This window comes from Callospermophilus lateralis, chromosome 6 (assembly GCF_048772815.1).
Source record: "Callospermophilus lateralis isolate mCalLat2 chromosome 6, mCalLat2.hap1, whole genome shotgun sequence".
In the NCBI taxonomy this organism is placed as follows: domain Eukaryota; kingdom Metazoa; phylum Chordata; class Mammalia; order Rodentia; family Sciuridae; genus Callospermophilus; species Callospermophilus lateralis.
In genome coordinates this window covers 116244485-116265602 of record NC_135310.1, presented here as the reverse complement: position 1 = coordinate 116265602, position 21118 = coordinate 116244485, and the positions used below count along the sequence as shown (strand labels likewise).

The 21118-nt window shown below is 41.5% G+C and overlaps 1 protein-coding gene across 2 annotated transcripts in view; it reads right to left on the bottom strand.

The window, feature by feature from the left end:
* Window positions 1–21118, bottom strand: part of Btbd9 (BTB domain containing 9) — a 398183-nt gene that overhangs the window by 138174 nt on the left and 238891 nt on the right. For both annotated transcript variants that reach the window (XM_076858778.1, XM_076858777.1), the window contains exon 7: window positions 4575–4684. In XM_076858778.1, coding sequence (XP_076714893.1) covers window positions 4575–4684 — 110 coding nt within the window. The remainder of the gene's footprint in view (window positions 1–4574; window positions 4685–21118) is intronic.

Sequence of the window (21118 nt, the reverse complement as noted above, 5' to 3'; positions counted from 1 at the left end):
GGGTATCTCAGAAATTGGCAAGACCACATCCATCTCAGGATAAAGGGTGTAAAGTAAAAATTTTTTTTTCATAAAAGAACACTTGGGCATCCTACTTGCACACAGCAGTTTAGGAAGTTCTTTCACCATGCTCAGCTGCCCAGTAACTCAGAGGCTGCTGCATTTGTGGTGCCTGGAAGCCTGGTTACCTCTCAAAATGTTGGCAGAGCTTGGCTTCAACCATGTGGTACTAGTTCTACAAGATTGTAGGATGGTGAAGTGAGGGGGTTATGGAGGCTTCCACTGTAATTTCAAAGGAAGGCCTAAAAAGACAGGAAAAATATGAGCAGTTTAAAGTCCCTGTGGGCTGCCACGGAGAGGGTGATGAGCGAAGAAGTAGAAAGGAAGCAAAAGTTGTGGTGAAGACCCCTGAGATTAAGAGATGCTAGTAACATGGAATGTCTACTGCTGAGAAAGCTGCAGGAGTAGAGACAAGCCAGACTGCAACTAGCAAGTCACAGTGGCGGAACTACACAAGCCCTTCAGAGGGAACATCACAATGCCATGTGCCCCAGATGATGGATGTGGAGCTACAGAACTTGTTTGCCCAGCTGGATTTTGGTCTTGCTTTTGTTCCATCTCTTCTTTATATGCCCATATTTCTCCCTTGTGGAATGGAAATATTTACTGTATGCCATTACATAGTGGATATATATAACTTAATTTTGATTTTTTTTTATAGCAGTTCATACTGAGAGTTTGCTCTGAATCTTGGAAGACTTTGGGAACTACTGATAATAAACTAAATGTATTTTGCATTGTGAGATGGGCATGAACTTCTGGGGACCAGGGGTGGAATGTTAGGTCTCCCAAAAGCTCATCTATAAGACAATGCAAGAATATTCAGAGAAAATGATTAGATATGACAAGGGTGACCTAATCAGTACATTAATTCACAGTGGATTAACTAGGTGGTGACTGTAGACAGGGAGGTTATAGTGGAAGGAAGTATGTCACGGGGGGGGGGGGGGGGGGGCGGGGCGGGTGATGCTAGAGTTTATGCTGTGTCCTTGGTGAGCAGAACTCTCTTTGCTTCATGGCTGCCATGTCCTGAGCTGCTTTCCTTCACCACCCTCAACCACCATGATATTCTGTAACCTCAGGCCCAGAGATATAGAGTTAGCCAACCATGAACTGAACCTCTGAAACTGTGAACCAAATAAATTATTCTTGCTCTAACTCTTCTTGTCAGGTCTTTTGGCCACAGCAATGAAAATCTGACTCCAACACATTGTGGAATAAAAAACTTATAAAAAGTAGCCAATTTTATTCTAATTTTTCTTCCATGCCTCACTGCTAAAATAGCTTCCAGTTTTCTACAAATGCCTCCTAACAGAGGAGCAGTCATCATGGGCCTATTCTCCCAGGAGAGAATACGTCCCAGCAAGATCCAGAAGCAGCCACAAAATGAGAAGGGGTTGTAGTGGCAGCAGCTAAGATGGACAGTTTGGTAGAGCTCAGAGACAGTCACACGGATAAGACCCTAGAGAACCTCAAAGCTTCCCCATGAAACTGTGCAAGTAAAGTAGCATTGAGGAGAGACATGTTGTCATCAAACACAGAAAACAAACTCTTTGGTAGGAAAAGAAGACTAAAATCTTATGCAGTTGATACCTTGCTTTTGTTTTGTTTGTTTGTGTACCAGGAATTAAACCCAGGGTGCTTAACCACTGAGTCACATCGCCATCCCTTTTTATTTATTTTTTATTTTGAGAAAGGGTCTCACTAGGTTGCTTACAGCCTCACTAAGTTGCTGAGGCTAGCTTTGAACCTGCAATCCTCCTGCCTTAGTCTCCCGAGCCTGGTGGCTAATGCGGTTATTTTTACTTGTATTATTTTCTGGCATCATTACATAATTTAAGCAAAAACATTAAAATCAGATAAAAATACAAATATTTTTAAAGTCATTTTTAAGGCCTATAGAAAAATGATTAGTGGAGTCTATCAAATTATGAAAGGATGACCAGGAATCGTAAAAGAAGGAAGTTCTGAACCCAGAAACATAAAAGTAAGTTTTGATACTGTTTAGTTATTCATGATATTATTTTAGTTTTAATATGGTTTTTCCTGCCATGAAAATGCAGGGTTGATATCAGTGGTTCTTAACGGTTAATAGCATATTTCACAGGACATAGGAAGAAATAAGAAGCATGCATCTATGACTTAAAAACAACTTTGAGCTGGGTATGGCAATGCATGCCTATGTTCCCAGCTACTTGGGTGGGAGGCTAAGGCAGGAGGACTGCTTGAGCCTAGGAGTTGGAAGCCAGTCTGGGCAACACAGTGAGGCTCTGTCTCAAAATAAATAAATAAATAAATAAATAAAATTAAAACTCCTGGTGAATCTGACACACCAGTGTCTCCCATAGAGTACCACTCCTTTCTGGGAGGTTCCTGCAGGATAGCTGGCTGGGATCTGTGGGGTGCTAAATGCACCTGAGATAATCAACATGGAAAGCTGGCCATTACTATTTCAAACACCTCTCTAAGTGAAGCAAAGCTGCAATGTCAGACAGAGGATAATGAGATCCCCCTGTACTTCTTCACACTCATGCCACCTCCCTGTCTGCCCAGCACAGGCAGCTCTGAGCTGTGAAGACGTCCCAGGAAGGGCCAGAGGGGATCCCACTGCAGGCCATCTGCTGGCAAGTGTACACATATAGCTGCCTGCCTGCACCACTGCTCCCATTTGGTTGAGGGACGATGACAGGAGGATGATTGCAGTGCTTTTTGTAGTCAAGCTTGTGACCATCACAGAAAAGGGCTCAAAGAAAAGTGTTCAACCAGACTCCAAAAACACTTCTTGCATCTCTGCAATCTTCTTTCAGAGCCTGACATGCCTGCGACTGTCACTGCTTCTGATGGTACCAAGTGGTTCAGCTAGGACAAAACACTCACACCAACAACAGCATCCCTTATTACAACTCATCCTGAGTTTCACTCTTGTAATGGCCTCTCACACCAGATGGGCCTGTTTCTTTGATAATTACAGTGTCCTCCAACATTGTAGTAGGACTGATTTAAGTAGATGGCACCTTCTGTGGAGAATGTTAAAAAATGCAGCACCTGGGGCTGAATCGAGTAGCCCGATGCTACCCATGTTGTGAATAAGCAGGACCTTGGTTAGTGAGGACTCTCTAGGTTACACGGTCACACACACAGTGAGGCCTACAGTCTACAGAAGAACCTGGGTGAAAAGGAGGAAAAGAAGGGCCCTTCCTCAAACCTATACAGCCTACAGAGTTAAAAAACAGTAACACCAGGTAATGCTTCAAACTTGTTAACTTTCAAAGTTACTTAAAAATACAGAAATCAACTTTGATATTTAATATTAAAAGTTATATCCATAACAAAGTTAAAACTAAAACAATGGTTTTAGTTGAGCTCTAAAAGTTCTCTATACACTGGAAATTTTTAATTCCTGCTACTTTATTAATATTATTCTCCCAAATTCCCATAAGTAAAGGATTAACAGGACAACAGGTATTAGGACAATTTAGGCTGTGACCATTCAAAGAACTGGTGAACATCCATGAGTTACACTCCTCCTTCCCATTCTAATCATTACCAAATTTTTAGGACATGTATTGATATGGACATGGGTCCCAACATTGACAGGACTGAGATGGTCTAGAGAACCAAGTCCGTTGGAAAAGACACACAATTCTGTTTTGGTGCTGTGAGGCAGGAGCATCTCAACCTCCTACTACCTCTGAACATAGGGAGTAGAGACACATTTTCAAAGATCTTTTTAGTTTAACAATGATCTTTGCAGGAGGGAAGTAAACACATGTGAGTATGGGAAAAAGAGAAGAGGGATAGGTAGTTTGAATGAGAAAATCCACTCATGATACACTGTGATCCATCAACCCGGGATTGACTGTACACAGTGCCCAGCTAAGCACTACCTAACAACAAACCAAAGACAAGCACATCAGAAAACAAGCAAACAACTAATCCAAAATTCAAAATACCTCTCAAAAGATCAGTCAGGCAGTATTTCCCATCAACCTGACTTTTGCAATGACAGTTCAATCATTCGGGTCTCATTGAAATTATAGGCAGGCACTTTCCTGAGGTGAACTCGGCTAAGCAGGGCAAATATGGCCTGACACATTTGTGAAAGGAAGATACTCCCACAGCTGAGCACACCATTCATACCAAATCAAAAGCCAACATACTGTCTTAGGCCTAGACAGTATGAGCATCCAATCAATACCAGACCGACTTCCTCCCCAATCTTAACTGCCATTAAAAAATAGAAAAGCCTTTGGTATGAAAGCCTTTGTCTGGCTATCAAGAGCATTCTCTACATTGCAATTCTGAATGAATCACTAGAATATTTTAAATTCTTAACTACTAGTACAATATTTATATTCTTTTCCTTTAAGTTTACTGGAATTACTATTTTGACTGCTTCTAAAAATGTAAGCCATCTCCTGTCATTAAGCCAGAGTCCTTAGATCTGATTATAATGAGTTAATGGAATAACAAAATATCTTAGTATATAACAAAAAACGTACTATAATACTTACCGATCAGACCCTTCTCCAGAGTGAAGATTTTGTTTGTAAACATACATTCAAAAGCCACAATGTGAAAGATCTTGTTTACTGTATTGTGAGTCCCAACTATTCGAATATACCTAAGGGTAAAAAGAAAACAAAATCTGTTGAAAATGAACTCCATCATAATCCAAGGATAAACAGGATAAGGTCCTTCATTTAAACATATAGTGTACCAGGATATGAACTAAAGGAGACTTTGAACTTGACTTCAGATCCTGAATTTCCTCCTCAGCTGGCTCTAACTAAGCCTAAAATAATTATAGCAAAGTCAAAGTGATGTCACTTCCCAGAGAATTAAGTAAAACTTAGATTTACCTAGAAAATCATGCCAGGTACTGTTCAGCTCAAGCCTTGAATGTCAGTACTCGTGTATGTCCACGAAACATTTACATTGGAGAATAGCAAATAGCTTCTTCCTGGCCCAGGCTTAGGAATGTATCTGTGCACATGTGTACAAATATAGTCAAAATCAAATGCCTTCCAACTCAATCGAAGATTTCATCCATTGGAGACAAATGCATGAAATCAATATTGCTTTCCTGTTTAAAAGGAGAAATGCAAATAAACTAACGAAAACCCTTCCCAGTGTCTTATTTTAGTACTGCTCCTAAGTGCTAGTAGGAAGTTAACCCCATATACTTACACCAGGCCCCCCACCTGACTGCTGGGAAGCCTTCTCCTGAACAGAGGAAGTGATCAGCAGAGGTGGCCCAGCCTGTTCTGCAGCCTCCCTCCTGACCACACACATCTGGCATCTACACATGGTGCAGGGTTTCACCGGGCAGGTCTTGAGCGTCTTGGCCTGTTCACCCTTCGCTATCTCCCAAGAGGCTTCATCTTCGACAAACAAGCATTAACCTTTGAGTGACTTGCTCCCTTCACTCTCCAAAGGGACTGATAGTTCACAGGTTAATGAACAGACAAACTCTTCTGAGTGTCACACAATTCCACAGGGAATGTGCACACACTGTCTTACGGAATTCAAAGGAAGAACCAGGAAAAATAACTAGATTAACTGATAATGCTCTTCCAAATTATGAACTATGCACTCGGAAGGATGGGGCATATTAAAGGAACAGATTTCAATTAGGATATGACAGACTGGGCAAGGTTTTAGTAATTTCTTCCCTCTGTGTGTAAAACAACCTTTGATTTAGATGATAAAATTTTACTTCTGAGTTAATCGCTGTTCACTAATTTGGTAATTTTTTTACATTTCTCATCACTCCGGGTTAACTGTATAATGTAAAAGCTGATTTTTAAAATTCACATTAAGAAGACTATATTTAGGGGTTTTGTATCATGGGCTATTTTCCCTCATGTTTCTTCAGGCCCGAATCTTGGGCATTCCCTATGCACCTCATTTAGCCATCTGCTCCTTGACACAAGCTGATCGCTCATCTTCATAACTGATATTAATGTTATCTCCTAGACTGGCTGTTCAGTGTGCTCAGACTCACGGCAGGGAAATACCACTCTTTCTGCACCAAGAATCAGAGCTCTCTGATTAAGCAGGAGGTTGTCCCTGATCTCCACTCTCCAGTCCTTAAGGCAGATAGGTGTTGATTTTACTGGGTTTAGTAGGTGGGTTCATTTAAAATATGTTCTTAATGGTCTGAGCAGGAAAGATTGTGGAGTAATCTACTACTGGCAGCAACAATCTCCCTGGTTGCTTTCTGGAAGGGAAGGGGTGTGTTAAACCTGGCACCTGGACCTGAATCTAATTTTGTCCATTTCCTTAAACCCACAGCAACTCAACCAGCATAGCATTTTCAACCGCACAGGCCCTGACAGCCTGAGTGCTGCTGTCTGAGACCTTGCAGGGAATGTGGTTTGGTGGAAATGGATCAGATCATTTTCCTCTTCCCTAGATCTGGCGTCCTCCCAAGGAGAGACAGCTCTCCTACCGTGCAGAGTAGTAAGCCAGGAAGTGGTCAACAGTGAAGAGCAGGGCCTTTCCCTCCTTGGTGTTCTAAGGTCAAATACAGCCCATACTGACCTAAGGGGATGCTACAAAGCTCCCTTCCCTTTCCTTTCTTTCTTTCCTTTCTTTCACTGTATGGAATCAGGCTTCCCAAGTTTAGTTAATAGTCATTTCCCAAATTTTACCCTGGTACAAATGTCAGGAATGGGAGAGAATATGCAACCTTCCCCTAACTCACCACCTCCACTCCCACAGTTAAAAGTAATTGAAAATAAAAAGTGGTAATGGAATGCATTTTACAGCCTTAATGATAGTGTTTGTGATAATAAACAAAATAATACATATGGTTGGAAAAGCCCTAAGAGATGCCTCCAGATAAAAAAAGTTCTATAAAGAAGATAATGTTATCTCTGCTGCATAATTCTGAGGTCAAATTAGCAATTCACCGCTGTACATCACACTTCTTGATTAGCCCACTATATGTAATGCTCGTAACAAGTTTGATTATTCTAGTTCTACAATACTTTCTAAGTTTCTACAAATTATAGCATAATTTATTAAAATGGCATAATCTTATAAAAATACACATTTAAAAAATGGTAACCGTTGAAAGAAAGAAGTCATGCTTCAGGGCTGGGGATACAACTTGGTGGTTACGTACTGCCTAGCATTTGCAAGGCCCTGGGTTCGTTCCCCAGGTAGGAAGCAAGGAAGGAGAGGAGAGGAGGTGGGGGGCGGGACAGACAGCTGGGCACTCAGGGAGAGGCATATAGATAGTCATGCTCCTTTTCCTCAAGGAAGAAGTTGTAAATATCCTGGAACTTTTCCTACACTCATGTTCTAGAGTAGAAATTGCAAATCACTTCAACTAACGGCCTAACTTCAGTGGATGATGGAAGCAGTCGAGAGCTCTACATTAAGCCTGTAGAGGCCCTGTCCAGCTTGGGGAAGTGTCCTGAATTCTGGGGAATGACAGGTTTGGGTAGGCAGCACAGGCACTGTCCTTGATTGTGAGCATATTACCTTAATGGGGTTTAGAATGGAGCATCCTGAAGGTTGAGGAGGAGTTACTACCATCTGAGTCACTGAAAACCCAAGGGCTAGGGATAGAAGAGATCCCTCTTTTTACTTTTTTAAGAAATAAAGCAAAACCTGGTCATAACACCCAAACAGAAGTAGGTACCATATTTTTTTCTGTCACAAGAAATCCTGAATAACAAAGAGGTAAAGCCTAAGGCTTATTTTATTTATTTTTTCCTTTTCACCTCCTTCTCTCCAGTGCAGTCAGACTCTGATTTAACCTGGTAATAAGGGCAGTGGCAGCTAGTGACTTCATCAATGTGTAGAGAGGAGTTCTGCTGAAAACTGTAACAGGTATCCTTTGTTCTCCCTGAAGTCCTCAACAGCAGCTCAGACAGTTGGAAGGTAATTAAAACTTAAATGGAGCTGGGGAAGGCAGAGAGGAACAGATTGGCCAGTTCGAGGAGGACGAGTGCTGTCCGCATGAGCCCCAGTGTAACAGTCTGTTTCTAACACTCTCCTCCCTTCCCTATGTTAGCTGTCTTCAAGTGGCTGACAGAGCCTGGACCCGGAAAACAGTTCAGAACAGGATGTTTCAATACCAAAGTCGCTTGGAGCTGTGACGCTGAGGGTGAAAGAGATTCTGTCTTCTTTATAAAATGAAGCCTAAGCCCTCCAAGGACAGCATGCTAAAACTGAAGGGTACTGTAGAGTTTCACAATGGCATGGGCTTTAGAGTCCAACAGAACAGGTTTGCAGCCTAGTCCCACCACACAATTAGGAGTGTCACTTGGGGGAAAATAAATGTTTTAAAATCATTTTTGAACTTCAGTTTCCTTCTGTATAAAAAGAGGTCAATAAGAGAACTTTATAGGGTACTTAAGTGAGGGAAATTATTTATTTATTTATTTATTTATTTATTTATCTTTGGTACCAGGGATTGAACTCAGGTGCACTCGACCACTGAGCCACATCTTCAGACCTATTTTGAATTTTATTTAGAGACAGGGTCTCACTGAGTTGCTTAGCACCTCGCAGTTGCTGAGGCTGGCTTTGAACTTACAATCCTCCTGTCTCAGCCTCCTGAGCTGCTGGGATTACAGTCGTGTGCCACCTTGCCCGGCTAAGTGAGGAAATTTAAGAGTAGATTATTAGAGGCTGAATTTCTAGGTTTGGAGCATACTGGTTGTCTAGAAGAGTAACTCCCAAACTCCAGAAGTTAGGAATTTTAACTTACAAAGGAAAAAATAGCATTTCCTTTCAAAGTGACATCACAGTGACCTAGAGATTCCTGATTGTGGATGCTAAAGTGGCACATCCATAAAGACTCAGGTCAAGGAGCAGACTTCACCAACTCAAGTGGGGTCTTTTCCCTCTTCTTTTAGGGTCGCTCAGTGTGGGCACTATGGGCCACAGAAGCAAGCGTCATTCAGAATGTAGATTTCCTGACTCAATGATATTTTCTGCTCTGATCCCCTAGTCTTAAAAAAAAAAAAAAATTGCATCAGCTGTGCTTGAGGAAGCAAGGGAAGAATCTTTTAACCATATTTAGGCTTAGAATTTGAATCTCACTGCTCACCTCCCCAAGCATCCCTCTTTGGCAGAGAAGGTGAAGTCCAGGGAGGCTGATCAGGGCCATGTGGCCCAGCTACCACACCCACTGAAGGGACTCTTTCATGTGCAAACCCCAGATGTTGGGAGTTTCAATTTATTAAAGGGGGGGGGAGCATTTCCTTACAGAGAGAAACCAAAATACTGTGAACTGGAGACATTTTGCTTTGGAGATTTCAATGCATTCCCTACCTGTCTTGAAAAGGTATAAATCCCTACATTATGTTTATCTTTCCATCATTTCTCGTCAGAACGCTACTAGTCAAAGTCTAAGTCAAACACAATAGGTTGTCAACACAGTAAAGAGCGTTCAGAAAACAGCAGCTGGCACACTCCCACCTTAGCCCCGGGATTCTCTAGCCCCACCCTGGTGGGCCACAGCCCATCTGTGGTCATAGCTGACCCCTGACCTTTACTCCAGTCATGTGCTGGTCTGTACTGGGCATGTTCTATTACAAGATAAAATTGAATTTGGTTAGAGATATTTAAATGAGCTCTCAAGGGATCAACTAAAGTCAAAATCCATCAGAATTCTATTCTTTGGTAAACAAAGTTTTATTCTCCAATTGAACTTTACATTTTTGGGTTAAACAAAGAATACTGAAAACTAATTGGCCTCAGACTGGTGCACAAGGAGGGATCCTTAACATTTTGGTCTTTCCCCCAAGTAGCTATGGAGAACTGGAGGGAAAAAAAAAAAAACCAAAACATTCTATGCTGTGGCCAGAATACAGCATTTACTAGAGATTGGGGACTGCCTGGGGTTTGGAGTCACCATTTCCAAGTCCTTCTATTTGACCTTTCCCTTCAAAGAGATACTAAGAATGTACATAAATAATTCTCTAAACCAAGAAGCAGGTAATGCCAGCAGGTTTCTCCAGTATGGTATTTTCTCCTAGTTCTGGGTATAATGTTAGTGCTCTTATAATCAAACCACAGACTAGAGGGGGAGTGACTTCAGCTCTTGTTGCTAAGGCAGCAAGTGGAAAACAGTTTGCTGCCAGAATGACAAAAAGCTTCTAGAAAAAGCATGTTGCAACAGAAAAGATTTGTTGCTCTTAGAAAACCTTCCCTCTGGCTGATCTGTGGAGCTATAGATTCTCCTCTACTGACTTCAGCAAAGGGCCCCTGCAGCATTTGCTTATTTGGGAGAGAAGAATTATGGAAAGGTTAAACACTGGGTGCAGTTAGCCTAAGCAGAGCTGCCGTCTTGAGCAGCCCTGACCGCTGCTGTCTGGCCATCAGCCCTGCAGAGGGAGCAATCATGTTTCAGCACCTGCACTGCTAAACCTGAAGGGCAAATGAAACAAGAAGTCATCTTGTCTCCAGGGAGAATTGATGCTATATAGAATCAAGCGTATGGAGGGAATAAGATGGGTAAGAATAATTACTAATACATCATAACCCAGTGCTTCTCAAAACAGAAAGCCACTCCAACACTAGAGATAAATATTTGTTGTTTTTATTGGGGAAACATGAATTTTGAATAGTTTGTACTGCCATGCCCCACCAATAGAGTCTAACACCTGTTATAATATGGCTTCAACTTATAAAATTATATTTGAAATTAATCTCATAAAACTTAATTGCAGTATTTATAGAAATCATATGACAATGACATAAGTGCTAAAATTTATTTAATTCTTTTAAATTTTCTGCTTTTACATTAACCACTCAATAGCCCTTTAGTAAATCTACTATTAATCAAGATTCACTAAACATCTATTAGGTATAATAAATTATGCTCAGCCCTGCGAGGAACAGGCTAGAAAGATAGGGCATAAACCTGGATCTGAAGTTTGCAGTACAGTTCAGAAGGCAAGACTAAACTATTGTCAAACTCTATGGTTTGGGACACAAAGTCCTGAGAAAGACCTGGGTTCTAATCAGAGCTTTGTAATGTTAGCCTCAAATATAAAATTTGAGGTAAACTCCTTAATTCCTCTCAGTCTCAGGCTCTGCACTGGCAGTAGTGGTAGAGAGGAGAGCAGAGCTTATTATCAATTCACTTATGGTAGCTTAATCTTAAAACCCTGAATCTAGCAGCATGAACTTCAAAAGGCCTTCCTGGGAAGTCCCTACTCAAAGACCAAAACAATACAAATGTGGCTAAGGAGAAATAAATCCCTTCTCCCCTGTGACCCCCATGATCAATGACCCATCCAACAAGTATTAACTGAACATTTACCATGTGTCATCTACTGGTGTTAGGTCTGGGTTACAGGACTGGATAACAGAGACAAATCCCTCTCTATGTAATTTACCTTTAATATTAGGAGATAAACAACAAATTAAAAAAATAGAAATTATCCACTATTTGGTAGGTGATCTGTTCAGCACAGAACTTTAAAAGCAAATTCCATCAACAGGAAGTGCAGACAGTTATAAAACCTCTACCTGCCAGAATAAAAGACAGGTCGAATGGGAAGGCACACCTAGCCCTGTGGAAAAGCACAGCTCTAATGGAAATGAGTCTGAGGTGTGGACATAGCACACTTACCATGGGTATTTAGCAGGGTATAGTTAACAATAACAACAACAACAACAACAAAAACCTAATTATGTAGGCTTCTTATGATCTAAAAAGGGGACTGATTTGAATTTCATGGGAAGAAATATTTATTTCATGGTTTACTTTGCTTTTCATCTTTCCGTTTTTTTCCAGATTGTAACTTTCAAGGTTATTATAAAGAGAAAATGGGAGGTAGTGTACATAAAATGAAAAATGAATAAAGAAGGAGGGAAGAAAGGAGTGAGAAAGAGGGGAGGAAAAAGGGAGAGAACAGAGAGAGAGAGAGAGAGAGAGAGAGAGAGAGAGAGAGAAGAAATAAATATAAATAAACCAGTCCTTTCTTCTGTCTCTGTTATGTGCTAATGTGAACAAATTCTTATGTGGGAATAATGTTAACCAATTTTATTACTCAATAAAACATTTGAAACGAACACAAAGTATATTTTAAGAAACAGAACTAAATTACCAAAAGTTCAACATTTGCATTTTTTCATTAACTTTTCCCCTAGCCCATGATGCTGGGGGCGGGGGGAAAGAATTTCACTAGTTTTATCTTTAAAACGGTTGCATTATCTTTTTCAGCTTATCCAATTAGCTGCACATTTCCACGAATATAGACAAATGAGCCTCATGGAACTGTGCACTAGAGAAAACGTGGAAGAAAATTAAATTTGTTAGTTTCTTTATGAATCTGTAAGAACCCATTTGGTGACTATGACCTGTAACATTCTTGCTTTGGGATTATGGTGGTGAGGAAAGTTTTTTTCTTTTCTTTAACTTAAGACTACCGTGTATACCATTTATTGCAACAACATTTTAAGGGCTGAAGGAATCATTTTTTTTTCTTCTTTCCTTTAGAATACAGGATTAAATAAAGGAGAAAGGAAGGAAAATAGAAGGAAAAAGAATTTGCCTCTCTCCACGGAGGCGAATCTAAGAATGTACACATTGATCACCCTGAGAAATAAGAATTGGCAAAAAAACCAGAAGCAAAAACTAATTGTCATAACTAAGAGTAATAAAGAAAGCACAGGAGCGAGGAAATCGCAAATCTTCATTTCAGACTCCTGAGAAATTAGCACTGGAATTAAAACAAAAGCTAACAACTCTGAACACATCCCATGTGCAACTTTTGCATGCTCTGTTTCTTCCATGGAAAACCCAAACTGCACACACTGTAACTCAAGATCAGATACTGTATGTATATTGCATTGACATATAAGTCTTACATATAGCAGTAATACAAGTTCATCTTCAGGCTAGAGATTTCAAGGAGCAACAGAATATAATGGTTCTAGAAGCCTCTGTGTTCTTTGCAATTATATAAAGAAACCCATGTTCAGGCAACAGCTCCTCAGAGAACTTACTGAAGTGCACTCAGAAATAACCCCAACTCCAAGTCCCATTAGGGATACCTAGACTCTTCAGTGCTCACAGAAAACTTCAGGGAACCTCCTTTCCCACTTAGGAAATTCTGTACCTCTATTTAAGAGAAAAGAATAGGAAAGAAAGAGAAAACAAGAATAAAAAGATTCATAGATTTTCTTAGCATGGAATTCAAGCATCAGTATAATTCTGCAGAAAGCTATTAACAAGAAGTGGAGAAGTTAAAGTAGATAAAATATTAGAGAAAACTGGAAAAGAATGTGCATCACCCACAGGCAGGACACACAAACATGAACAGGAGGGATAGCTGCATACAAGTATCTTTTGTCCTGGACGCCAAAACTGATATGGATATGTATAATGCACCATCTCAGGGATTGTTGAAGTTGAAGTGTATGACTGATTTTGCTGTGGAAGCCTGTACTCCAGTTTCCAAATAGCATGAAGGATTACTGAACTAATTCCAGGACTACTGGTATCAGAGATGTTCTACTAAAATGTGTCAATACGTTAGAATTTTAACACACACAAAATAGAAAAGAGCAAGACCCTCCAAGTGGCACTATTCTTATACTCTATAGAATTTGTTGCTTATAGCAGGGGCTGAGCAGACACCACAGATTCAAATCCCACAGTCGGCCCAGTCATCTTAAAAGACCTTTCACCATATTCATGCTTGGTGTTAGGAATCCTATGCGCTGCTGAAGCTCAATTTGAAGCCTGCCCCCAATCCATATTTCTGGTGGATTAGCAAGCAGGTTGGAAGGTGGAAAAGTTTGGCAAAAAAAAAAATTTCCCTCCCCAAAGCTTCTCGAGAATTCAATCATTCATGACCTAGACTCTACTGGTACAGCATTAGCGCTAAGACAGTGATCAGAAAGGAAATGTCAGTCCTTCCATGTATTTAAGAAATTCAAGAAAAGAAAAACCTATGAGTGAAATGAACATCGAGTAGCATGTATATTTTTAAAAATAAATAGTAAGCTTCTATTCCATTACTAATAGTCACTGCTACTGTTGTGGGGCTTGGCCTCTTCATTAAAACAAAACAAGGCCAGCTGAACTGCTTATTTTCTTTTACCTTTTTATTTATTTTTTTTTTTTTTGAAGTACGGTTATACATGCAAAGAGTTTAAAAAGTCAAATAGCTGACAAGGTTTACTATGAAAAATCTCCTTCCATGCTCCATTTCCCCCCCTCCCCCAAGGCAGACACCATTACCTGTTTTAATTTATTATTTTAGGGTTTATCTCACATCTATAATTAACATGCTTCCAGTGCTATTTCTTGATGATCCTGGTTTTAGGCTGTACTGATCAATCTACTGTGACATAAGATGGGGGTTTGGCTTCACCTTCTCCATATGTCCCCGTCTACACCTAGTTTATACTGTATTGTAACTTCGGTTGGATCAAGAGACAGTGTTTGCACTGTGAATGTGTAGATGTCACTACTACATGGAGTACTTTCCTTTTCTGCACAATTTTTTCCCTGTTAGAATTAAAAATAGCTGATTTTTATTTTGCTTAGTTCTGTATGCACTCAACACGAATTCACCTCCTTCCTATGAGTCTCCCTTCCTTGACTACACTCCTCTCAAGACATTTTGATGCATCAGGCATTTCTAGAAATACCTTCTTTTCCAGGACATCTTCCCCGGCCTTCTAGCCAGTTTCAGTCAAGTCTAGGTGACCTCAACGCCTGACACGAGCTGTTGTCTAGGGTCTGCCTTTGCCATCCTTCTGGGGATGGCTCTGATCTCTCTCACAGGTTACCAGCCCACACCCTAGAGCTCCTGCTTTCTTCCTTCTTGGTTTATTCTGTCATTTTGGTGGAATGCGTCTACCAAAAGCTTCCTGAAAAATGGCTTCTGGAAGATGAAAATTTTAAGACTTTGTTTGAACGTATCTCTAGCATGCCTTCAGACCTGATTGGTAGTTTGGCTGGGAACAGAATTTTAAGTTGAAAATAGTTTTCCTTCAAACTTTGTACTGTTTTCCTGCCTGTCAAGCTTCTAGTTCGGTTACTGAAAAGACATTATGATATGTGACCTGGTTTCTTTCTGTTTCTTTTTTAACCCATATCTTGCTCTGAAAGCATGCCGATTATCTCCACATCCCTAGTATTGGAAAATTTCATGATGCTATGCCTTTATAAAAATTTATTTTCTTCTAATGTGGTGGGCATTCAGAGGGGCCCTGCCATCTAGAAACCCACAGACTTCTATGTAGGTAAATTTCCTTGAATTACTGCTATTACTTCATTTCTTCCTCTGGATTTGTTCTAATTTTTATGAGACTCTTATTTTAGACGTTGGGGCCTCCTAGTCTTGAACTGCAGTTATGTCTTCTCTTATGCCAAAACTGGGTTGTTCTGTTCTACTTCCTGGGAGAGTTTTTCATCTTCTTCATTTAGGCTATTTATTGAGTTTTCCATTTTTGTTTTAATATTTTAAATTTCTAACCATACTTCATATTCTCTAAATATTCCTTTTTTATGTACCTTGTATTTGGTCTAGGGTTGCCATATGTACCTTAATTCTCTACGGAGAGTAGGGAATTGTTTAAGTTTTCATCTCCCTATAATGTTTTCCTGTTATTCTAGTATGTTTCATATTAGTTTTCTGAAGATATTAGTGTCTGGTTTTCAAGCAGGTTGTGAGGTAGGAAACTAGAAATAGAACAGGAAATTTTGAGACTATACTGAGGCTTATGGATTTTTAGTTTTACTTTAGAATTACTTAACTAGGTCAACTGTCAGGAAAACCCCACTTTCTGGATTTGTTAGCTCTTCCCTCTTGGGCTGGTGAGATTATTTAGGAAGATGTTTCTGACCCCCTGCATGGAAGATGCAGGTCTGACTACTGCACTCCTAGAAACTTAGTGGTGAAACACACTGGGAGTATTTGTGGGTGATGGGCGTGTTACCTAGAGGGGATCTCAGCATATGGCCACTCAATCCTGCTATGGTATAACCTTTCTCAACTGTGCAGCTACCTTACCTGGTATAGAGAACCTCTATTTTATTCTCAAGCCAGAATTGATTTTTTCCATCAGGGCTGGGCAGAAGCAGCCAAAGCTCTATGAGGCGGGGGAGGGCGCAGAGCTCCTCGTCCTGCTCCTGGCAGCTCTTCCTGTCCACCTTGCCATGGCAGCTTCAAAGTGGCTGGGGCCATTAGCTCCCATGCCTTTGGGTCCACAGCCTAGGATTCAAGGCTCCTTGGGCCTATTAAATCATTAGGCACTTGCTCATCTACTCAACAACCTCCTCTTACCGTTTTCTTTGTATTTGTGGGTTTACAGCTAAAAGACATTCCCTTTACTGTTATTTTAAATGAGTTTTATTGGGAAAAAGAGTAAAAACTGATTTGAATCAACCTGCCATCATCACCCGCAACCTTAACAGTTCTGCACAAGAGCAGGTCCAACCTGTTGGTTATTCCTGTAAAGGCAAGGGTCCAAGAAGGGACTTTTGCTGGACTCACCAAGACAGAGACACTGGGTGTTCCAAGTTGCCATGGCCACCAAGGTACAACCACTGAAACAGTCTGACACTTAGGACAGTAAGACAGAACATACCAACCATGTCTCCTCATTTCCTTCCCCATCTTCAGCCTGAGGGCTATAACTCCTTCTTCCCACTTATCTTGAAATCCTATTTTCTCCTCCACCCACTCTTGTCCCAGTCCTTCTACCAGGTCTACAAACGGTCATCTCAGATGACTTAGCTATTTTATCTTTTGGACTAGTTTTTCACTAATTAAATATCCAAGCAAGGATATGTCTGGACAATCCCATAAATTATCACCATTCTGCAGAAAGATTCAAATCGTCAAGTGGTTTTAAGATCCACAGCGTCTCTCCCCCCCAAAAGAAAAAGGGGATGTGTTAATTCCCACTGAGTGAAAATAAACTAATTCAGCTCGTTCTCACACTGAAACAGCTGCACAGACAGCATTGGCTGCTCTGTTTATCTTGATAACTGTGGAAAAGCACCATCTCCTCCCCTTCCCCCACTCTCCAGCGCAATCACCAGGCTCCACATGCAGATGGGCTGATTTAGACCCTCTGGAGCAGAGACGGGCTTGTCTGGTGTTCTTCCTGCACATCCAAGCTGCACCCTTCCTTTGCTGCTGTCACTTCAGATAACAGCTGCTGTGGGGGACCTGATAGATTCAGCTGTGGGTCCCCTGGAGGCTTCCTAATGCCCCAGCTCAGCCAGCTGCATCTAAGCAGAGCCATGGGAAGCGAGTGCCAAAGTAGGAGAAAGTACATACTGTACATCCTCTTTAATCCTTGCAGTTATTACAGCAGCAGCAAAGGGGGAGGGGTGGGGCAGAACCCGGAGAACAAAGAAATACCTCAGGGGCCTGGGGAGCTGGCCAAGGGGCTACCAGACAAGTGGGAGCAAGACGCAGGTGGGGCAGAGGAGAGCACCAACAAGGGTCCATTCAGGGTCCTGCGTGCTCCAGGAAGTCCAAGAATATTCTGCACTCTTTGTTTCCCTCAGTCACTCAATGAGTCAGACAGACATCAAGACAATAGGAAATGGTTTCCACCGACTGTGCCCTTTTGTTAAGCTCAGCAAAGTTGGGTTAAACACACAGGATGGCCAATCGTCCAGGTTTGCCCACAACTGTCCTGGTTTGGGCAGGGAAAGTCTCACAGCCCAGGACACTGCTCAGTCCTGGGCAAACCAGGACGGTAGCTCACCCAGGGCCATCAACACCATTCCTGTGGGACCTACGGAAGCCGGGCTGCTTCGTATTCCACTCAGCGCCGCGCTTATCTTCCAGGGCCGCCCCTGCCACACACGCGCCTTTCAGCCTGTATCACGTTCAGTGTAACAGACAAGGGCACTGAAAGGCCGTTGCCTGCTTGACTCTCGGCAGAAAAGGGAACTGTGTCATTGTGAGCTCTCCCAGCTCCTTTTCTGGAGTCCCTGTCAGAAGCACAAGCCATCCAGCCCACACCACTGCATCCAAAGGTCCTGGCAGACACTGGAAACCGGGCTCCTCTGGGTGCCTAGAGACAGTGCATCCGTCCAGGACTTTAACTTGCTGAACTCTGAAAAGAAGCTGCAAGAAAACTCCATCACACAGGGGCTGATAATTCCGTGTGGGCATTATTCAAGCTTTCTGCTCTGCCTTCTTCTCCTCTGGACCTAAGTCATTAGGCCACTTCCCTGCTCATCAGGGGGGAGGAGGCAGCGGGTGGGTGGGGAAAGTCGAATCAGCCAATTTTTCCATTTATGAACAGGTTTCCTAGGGAGGATATTCAAACTATTGGCTCAAGAGGTTCTTCAGCGGGGAGAGAAGATCAGGAGTTGGGGTTTGTAGCACAATCTGTTGATTTTAATCATTGGGTCTCTCCTAATTCTCAAATAGGCTGAATTGTTGGGCTTCTATTTTAATTGGAGGGCTAGCAAAATTATACAAGTTAGGAAAAAAATTACTATTTTAACAGCATTTTAAAAAATCCTTGACAAACACTAGAGATAACTGATAATGCTAGTACTTTATAAGATAAATATAATTGAGTGACTATATGCTTATACTTTAAAATTTTTACAGCCTAAATTAAAGAAAGAACACAGAATATTCTTGGACTTCCTAGAGCATGCAGGCCTAATTCAGACTAAATGTGAAATATCAATTTCAAAGACATCTGAAAGATCAATTCAGGGTTGATTATTCTCTCAACTTCTCAAAGCTTCAGTTGCTTCATCTATTAAAGAGAAAATAACACTACCTAACTGGGGGAACCTGTGGGACCCAGCCACATACTGAATGCTCAGTAAATGGAAGGTAGCATATTACAGGTGTTCCAAAATGTTAAATCAGTATATTTAACAACTTATTTAGCATTTTATTGAGCAACTACTATACTATGAGCACTGTTAGGCACTATATGTACTAGATAAGAAATTAATGAAGTCAATTCCTAAAAGGCCCACTGTTTTAATGCAGACAATACAAATTAATAAGTGTTGTACAAATTCTATACAAATAGCATGGCAGCACATGGGAATGGCTTCTAATCCAGACAGAGAAGAGCATGAAAGACTTCCCAGATGTGAGTACTTTGTAATAACAGGCTGGGGTGAGGGGAATGCTAGAGAAGTAGGTGGGGAAGGAAAATCCAGAAAAAAGAGAAGCATGTGTAAAGTCAGGGAAGGCGAGACCCTGGGAGGCAGGGAAGGCCGGGCAGTGCAGTGGGGCTGAATCTAAGCTAAATGGGAAGGAGCAGGAGCAGAAAAGCAGGGTGTGGCTGTGGGCAGAAGAACACCAGGCCTGAAAGTCAGGATGGTGGCCACAGGGAAAGTATAGAGCCAGGAGAGGAAGCTGAGGGATTCATCAGCATGCAGCAACTTTAAATGCTGCCTGGGTGGTCTTGAGGGGGGATGAAAAGAGCAACGGAGCTTGGGGCGTCCTGCCCGGGGAAAGGGGAAAACGGACTCTGAGGGTTCCCCTTTCCAGTTTCACAGCATCTCCTTGGGAACCTCCATGAACCTGTCCTCATGTTGAGGGGTCTGAGTCAGAGGGTCTTGAGCCAGGTTGTGAATCAGAACCTCGTGGTGAGCTTTAGAACAATGGCTGCTATTCAAACTGGGACTTCACTGAAATGGGGCCGAGAATCTAAAGAGTAGTTCAGGGTGGACTCTTGGTCTAACTCACCATGAACACCAAGTCACACATTAAAAACACACGTTTCAAAAGCAAAGAATAATCACTTTGGGGTTCGGATCCTCTGGATTGCTAGACGGCTGGTCCCCCTTCAGAGCACCGCTGCTTTGCTGGCTGTATGTCTGTCCCCTGCCCTATGTCTGAATCCCAGGCTGTTCCCCAAAGTCCTTCAGGTGTCTCTGCCTTGTGCTGAAGGTTTCTGCCCTTGGCATTCCTTTCTCTCCTTCTCCCTTCATGAAACTTAACGTCTCTGAAGCCCAGCTCCAGGGACACAACACCGAATATGATGTCCCAAGAGGCCTGATTAATCTCAAGAAGTATTCAGTTTTCCTCTTATCGGCGTTCATTTAACTTCTACTTCTGCATGTTTCACATTGTTTAAGAGGTAAATGTTCATTTTTTGGCCTCCCTACTGAACTCTGATCTTTGTCAGAGACCCTTCTTGGTTCATTTTCCTTTTGAAGGCACCCAGGGTAGTGTCCACTAGAACACACTGATGTTAGCTAAATGAATGGATACTTTAAATATAAACAAAAGGTAATCATTGTAAGAACTGCATTTAAGATTATAAAGATGTTTAAAAATTATTAAAATTCATCAAAAGCAAATAATATTTAAGCTGTGCAGGGGTGGGGGTGAGGATTGTTAGTTCAAGGCCAGCCTCTGCAACTCAGTGAGGCCCTAAACAACTTAGTGAGATCCTTCTCAAAATAAAGTGATTTGTTTAGGGACATGGCTTAATGGTTAAGCACTGCTGGGTTCAGTCACTGGTTAAAACAATAAAAACAACATAATATTTAATAAAATTACTTCTTAGAAAAGTATAAATTACTCCCAAAGAACAAAGGACAATTAGTTATCCCACTGGTGCAGAGAGTATGAAACTTGAAGCTTAAGGTCCCGTATATATAAATCTCAATCAGACAGTGTTTCCTTTTTTTCAAAAATCCTTTTTGTAGGCTAGCCATATGGCAGGGGATACCACCACCACATACAGTGGCAGGAATGAGGCAGAATTTGATGAGTATAGCAGAAGGAAGGAAAACCACCAGTAAGGCTCCTAAGTGACAACCGTCAGCAGGTTAGAGAATTGCTTATAAATACAATAGAATCAAATAACCAGGTATGATGGCAGGTATATGCTCAGATATCATCACCAAGGAGAGATAAAAATTCCCTTCTAGAAGGATGATGTTATTGAAATCTGGCTTTCACTCATGGGAGTCTTAGTAATAGGAGAGAGTGGCCCAGAAATGACAGAACTGAATGATCTAAGGGAAGAAAATGAAGGAAAATTTTTAAAAATCAAAACTACCCTGATTATTGCTATGGGAAGGGCATATCACCTGCTCCTGTGGGATTCATCAGCCTCT